At 39.9% G+C, this 6,581-nt stretch overlaps 1 protein-coding gene across 1 annotated transcript in view; it reads left to right on the forward strand.

Moving 5' to 3' along the window:
* LOC106883682 (inactive peptidyl-prolyl cis-trans isomerase FKBP6) overlaps positions 1-6,581 on the forward strand; it is a 12,850-nt gene that overhangs the window by 1,301 nt on the left and 4,968 nt on the right. The window contains exons 2-7 of the mRNA XM_014934785.2: positions 258-389; positions 1,454-1,524; positions 1,699-1,758; positions 2,913-2,972; positions 4,464-4,661; positions 5,405-5,514. Coding sequence (XP_014790271.2) covers positions 260-389; positions 1,454-1,524; positions 1,699-1,758; positions 2,913-2,972; positions 4,464-4,661; positions 5,405-5,514 — 629 coding nt within the window. The 5' untranslated portion in view covers positions 258-259. The remainder of the gene's footprint in view (positions 1-257; positions 390-1,453; positions 1,525-1,698; positions 1,759-2,912; positions 2,973-4,463; positions 4,662-5,404; positions 5,515-6,581) is intronic.

Genomic DNA, 6,581 nt, shown 5'->3' on the forward strand with positions numbered 1-6,581 from the left:
TTTTTTTTTTTTTTTTTTTTTTTTCCAGGGTCTAGGTAAAACGTCCAGTGTAGAGACCCAGAATAAAATTAAGTTTGAAATGTTGACACAAGGCCAGCAATTTCAATGCAGGGTGGGGAGTTGATTGTTTCACCACCCCCGGTACCCGAAGGGACAAGTTGACCTCGGAATAATTTGAACATAATGATGCGTTGATGAAAGACATGGCTCTTGGCTCTTCCTAATTTATCATTCCAATGATATTCTGTTCATTACAGATATGGTAATCCCTGGCTGGGTGATAGCTGTGACCACCATGCAGGTTGGAGAGCTGTCGCGGTTTCTAATCAGCCCCGAGTATGGATTTGGTGACTTTGGTTGTCCACCTAGGATCCCCAAAGCCATCACAGGTCAGTATTTCCATTTATTGAATTTTACCATTTTGGTGCCATCAATCATGTGATAGAATACTGATTTTCATTGAGTCAATCACTGGTCGATGGCAATTGTTGATGTTGCATGACTTCCGGTTATGGAAGTCCTGGGGCCGATTTGTTCGACTAAAGGCGGTGCTCCAGCATGGCTGCAGTCAAAAGGACTGAAACGAATAAAAGTATATATATATATATATATATGTGTGTGTGTGTGTATTTGAGTGTATGTATATCTCAAAGCTGTGAGATAATGCATTTATCTCACATTCATTAATTCGTTAATTAAGTCACGTTCATTAATTCAAAAGAATGTGAACAAATGAAACCTTCAATTTGACAAAGAAATCTGGGAGGGTTAACCACCATCCATCAAGATTGACTGCTATTTCTAGCATCGGATCTTTTTTAAAACGGGGGCCACATTTTTCATTAATGTTTTATGTAGTGTTTTTGGTACGGAAAGACTTTCAAACTTCGTATACTTATCTATTTTGTGTTATAGAACAGAAATATATTTTTGTATTCGAATTTATTTCATGTAAAAAATTGTCTTATTTCGATAATTTCAACCAATCACTGACAAGTATTCAGTTGTTTACATTTACTCCTTTGGCTGATTAAGCCATAGCTTCGTTTTATTTGCTTTTTTCATTTTCTTTTTTTTTTCTTCGTTTTATTTGCTTTTTTCGTTTTAAATTTGCTGTTTTACCCTAACCCTAACCCTATCACCGATAGAATTGTTTCAGAATCGTTTGTTTATGTAGTCAGCACTTAATGTATATCGGCTGAATGGACGTCAGTGATTGGTTGAAATTACAGAAATACGACAACTTTAACATGGAATAACTTGGGGATTTCTTTTTTTTTTTTTAAGAAGACTAAGAGAAAAAGATGTTTTATATGACACATTCTACCAGTGTGCCAAGTTTCAAAGTGTTTCGTTAATGAAAAATGTGGCCAGGTTTTAAAAAAGATCCCTAGCATCTCCCGTCTCCCTCCACAGGATCTCAAATATTCCTTTCTTCCTTTCTCTCTTTCAGCTCTCTTTGAGATTGAACTTTTGTCCTTTGTCGAAGACGCTGGCATTGAAGATTATTTTCAAATGACTGAAGTAAATATATCTTCTCTTTCTCCTTTTCATTTTTTTTCTTCTTTTCATTTCTTCTCTTCCATTCTTCTTCTCTTTCTATTCATTCTGCAGTTTCATTAATTTCTATTCATCCTTTGTTTTTTGTCTAGTTTTTTTTTGTTCACTTTTTAATTTTTCCCATTTTTCCTGTTCCAGGAAGAGAAAAGCCAGATTCCATTCGACCAAATCCTAAAGATTGCAAATATGGAGAAATCGGTAAATAAACCTCATAGTTATACACACATGTACACTCAATTACATACATTCATATAGTGTCTGTCACTTACGTGTTTCACTCATTGGACTGTGGCCATGCTGGGGCACCATCTTGAATGAATCAACCTCTGTACTAATTTTTCTTATAAACCTGGTCCTTATTCCACCAGTCTCTTTTTGCCAAACTGCTAATCACCCCAACACTGATTGTCTAGCGGTAGTAGGGGGGGACAAACATTGACACAAAGACACCAACATGCATAAACACACATACACAACAGGTCGCCAAGTAACTTGCTGAAGATCCCTCAACTGGGAGGAGTAGTATTGATGCACAGAAAAGTATCGTGTATCATATACTCTTTTACTTGTTTCAATCATTTTTGACTGCGGCCATGCTGGAGCACCGCCTTTATAGTCGAGCAAATCGACCCCAGGACTTATTCTTTGTAAGTCTAGTACTTATTCAATCGGCCTCTTTTTGCCGAACTGCTAAGTTGCGGGGACGTAAACACACCAGCATCGGTTGTCAAGCGATGGTTGGGGGACAAACACAGACACACACACACACATATATATATATACACATACATACGACGGGCTTCTTTCAGTTTCCGTCTACCAAATCCACTCACAAGGTTTTGGTCGGCCCGAGGCTGTAGTAGAAGACACTTGCCCAAGGTGCCACGCAGTGGGACTGAACCCGGAACCATGTGGTTGGTAAGCAAGCTACTTACCAAGGATTAATTTCTAAGAAATTAAACCCATTAGATTTCAACCGGAAGTATTTATCATTGTTACCAGGAGCTGGTGTGCCAATCGTTGTAAAGTCGATCGGTCATGAGTAGACGACGACCTGTAATTAACGATATTAATAATAAGGATTATCATGAAGTTGCTTAGCATTACCTTTAATTCTTTTAATATGTACACAGCTTTACATAGACCAACACGTGTTCAATTGCACCGATTAGTAACCATTGCAATTGCAACCCTACTTTAAAACCGGTGCAGTTTCTTTAGGGTCTTTATTTGATATCCTTTTATTTGGCTTTTTAAAGATTTTCTTTTAATCTACTCTGCGTTGCATAATGTAGGGCTGTCCGTTAAGTTAGACACGAAAAATCTCCATTTCTGTTTCTTTTTCTTTACAGTTTGGTACAGAATTCTTCAGTGCCAAGAAAATTCGAAAGTCTTACAACAAATACCGTTTGGTAAGTGCTGTTATGTTGTTGTTGTGACGTTGTGAAATGGCCATCTTTTGGTGTTGGGAGGCAACTGTCTTGTGATTGTGGTGTTGTGAGGTGATTATGTTGTGGTTGCGGCATTGTGAGGTGGCCATGTTTTGGTGTTGTTAGGCAGATGTCTTGAGGTGTTGGGATGCAACTGTCTTGCGATTGTGGTGTTGTGAGGTCGTTGTCTGCTTGTTATCGTGTTGTGAGGTGATTATGTTGTGGTTGCGGCATTGTGAGGTGGCCATGTTTTGGTGTTGTTCGGCAGATGTCTTGAGGTGTTGGGAGGCAACTGTCTTGTGATTGTGGTGTTGTGAGGTTGTCTGCTGTTGTGGTTGTGGCGTTGTGAGGTGGCCATCTTTTGGTGTTGTTAGGCAGATGTCTTGTGATTGTGGTGTTGTGAGGTGATTATGTTGTGGTTGTGGTGTTGTGAGGTGGCCATGTTTTGGTGTTGTTAGGCAGATGTTTTGAGGTGTTGGGATGCAACTGTCTTGCGATTGTGGTGTTGTGAGGTCGTTGTCTGCTTGTTATCGTGTTGTGAGGTGATTATGTTGTGGTTGTGGCATTGTGAAGTGGCCATCTTTTGGTGTTGTTAGGCAAATGTCTTGAGGTGTTGGGAGGCAACTGTCTTGTGATTGTGATGTTGTGAGGTCGTTGTCTGCTGTTGTGAAGTGATTATGTTGTGGTTGTGGCATTGTGAGGTGGCCATCTTTTGGTGGTGTTCGGCAGATGTCTTGAGGTGTTGGGAGGCAACTGTCTTGTGATTGTGATGTTGTGAGGTCGTTGTCTGCTGTTGTGAAGTGATTATGTTGTGGTTGTGGCATTGTGAGGTGGCCATCTTTTGGTGGTGTTAGGCAGATGTCTCTTGGTGTTGGGAAGCAACTGTCTTGTGATGGTGGTGTTGTGAGGTCATTGTCTGCTTGTTATCGTGTTGTGAGGTGATTATGTTGTGGTTGTGGCATTGTGAGGTGGCCATCTTTTGGTGGTGTTAGGCAGATGTCTCTTGGTGTTGGGAAGCAACTGTCTTGCGATTATGGTGTTGTGAGGTCGTTGTCTGCTTGTTATCGTGTTGTGAGGTGATTATGTTGTGGTTGTGGCATTGTGAGGTGGCCATCTTTTGGTGTTAGGCAGATGCCTTATGGTGTTGGGAAGCAACTGTCTTGTGATTGTGGTGTTGTGAGGTCGTCTGCTGTTGTGGTTGTGGCGTTGTGAGATGGCCATCTTTTGGTGTTGTTAGGCAGATGTCTTGTGATTGTGGTGTTGTGAGGTCGTTGTCTGCTGTTGTGAGGTGATTATGTTGTGGTGTTGTGAGGTGGCCATGTTTTGGTGTTGTTAGGCAGATGTTTTGAGGTGTTGGGAGGCAACTGTCTTGTGACTGTGGTGTTGTGAGGTCGTTGTCTGCTTGTTATCATGTTGTGAGGTGGTTCTGTTGTCTCTCCTAACTAATCCTTCCTTCTGCTGTTCCCATTGCAGGCCCTTCTGGTGCTTGACGAGTATGTGCCGTGCAACAGCGAAGAGGAACGTCAGATCCAAGAGTTACGCCTCTTGGTTCTCCTAAACATGGCCCTCTGCTGTCTCCGTCTCAACAATGCTCCCAAAGCCATCACATATTGCCAGAAAGCTCTGGCGATTGACAAGAACAACGCTAAGGCGTTTTACAGATTGGGACAGGTAAGTGGGTGTATATACGTGTGTGTATATAAGGACAGGTTGGTTAGGGTATGTGTATGTTAGGATAGATAAGGTATAATATATATATATATATATATATATGTATATACATATATGTATATATATGTATTTAATGTAACCTCGTGCACATCGGTGGCGATTTTTTTCTTCCTCCGTTTTTCCCTTCTTTGAACTTTCCTTGTTTCCGACAAAGAGCTCCTCCCGAAACGTCATACTCTCTCTCTTTCCTTTCCTGAGCGTCTAGTAACACTATCCGTATCACGTCCTCACTTTGTTGTTTTTTTGTTATTGTTTTTTTTTAAAACATATATATATATATATTTTTATATGTATATGTATATATATATATGTGTGTATATATATATATATATGTATATGTATATGTATATATATATGTGTGTGTATATATATATATATATATATATATGTTAAAAAAAAAACAATAGGAAGGGCATCCAGCTGTAGAAACTCTGCCAAATTAGATTGGAGCCTGGTGTTGTCATCCGGTTTCACCAGTCCTCAGTCAAGTCGTCCAACCCATGCTAGCATGGAAAGCGGACGTTAAACGATGATGATGATGATGATGATATATATATGGACATGTATGTGTATACAGATGTATTTGTGTGTGTCTGTATTAACCTAATTTATAAACTAATGAATGTGTGTTTTGAGATTTAGCTACTATGTCTAGAAGGCTGTCTGTTTGTCTCCTTTTGCAGGCATACCAGATGTTGGGCAAGTACAACGAGGCAGTCACCAACCTAAAGCTGGCTCAGAAGCTGCGACCAACAGATCCGAACGTTTCACAACAACTACAGAAACTGCACAGGTGAGTTAGGAGGGACCAGGGTTGGCACAAATGGGCTGAGGTAGGGCGGACTATACTCGAGGATTTACGGTAACATTTGACAGTAATCTGAATGCTAAGGGGTTAATAGTGTATCTAATGTATCCTTCCTTGTTTAGCCCCAGGTCAGTCCTGATCCAGTAGACCTATGATTGAAGATGTTCCAGCTGTGATTGTCCTGTCTTTTATTCAGGCATAGTGTATCTAGGACTACATTATCTAATGTGTCCTTCTTTATTGCTGTTTAGCCCTAGGTCAGTCCTGATCCTGACTGACCTATGATCAAAGATGTTCCAGCTGTGACCGTCCTGTCTTTTATTCAGACATAGTGTATCTAGGACTACATTATCTAATGTGTTCTTCTTTATTGCTGTTTAGCCCTAGGTTAGTCCTGATCCTGACTGACCTATGATCAAAGATGTTCCAGCTGTGACCGTCCTGTCTTTTATTCAGGCATAGTGTATCTTGGACTACATTATCTAATGTGTCCTTCCTTGTTGTTTTGCCCCAAGTCAGGTCTGATCCAGACAGACCTATGATCAGTGACGTTCCAGCTGTGACCATCCTGTCTTTTATTCAGGCATTGTGTATCTAGGACTACATTATCTAATGTGTCCTTCCTTGTTGTTTTGCCCCAAGTCAGGTCTGATCCAGACAAATCTATGATCAGTGATGTTCCGTCTGTGACCACCCTGTCTTTCATTCAGGCATAGTGTATCTAGGACTACATTATCTAATGTGTTCTTCGGTATTTTCGAGTACTGTTAGATAGAGAATGTGACCATCCAGGCAGAATTGTTTTATGCCTGCCAACAGGTGATATTCTAGTCCAGGGGTTTTCAAACTTTTTGACTTGCGGACCCCTTTATATTTCAGGCTTTACCTTAGGGATCCCCTTATAAACACTTATGAAATTTATACATAAATATTTGCTTAAAATAACATATATTTTTACATTTATTTATTTAACAGTATTTAACAAATTAACAAATAGGTTTATTGTCAATTAAAAGATTTCGATTAAAAGACATATAAAATCAAATTGCCCG

Source organism: Octopus bimaculoides, chromosome 30, assembly GCF_001194135.2.
Source record: "Octopus bimaculoides isolate UCB-OBI-ISO-001 chromosome 30, ASM119413v2, whole genome shotgun sequence".
Classification (NCBI taxonomy): domain Eukaryota; kingdom Metazoa; phylum Mollusca; class Cephalopoda; order Octopoda; family Octopodidae; genus Octopus; species Octopus bimaculoides.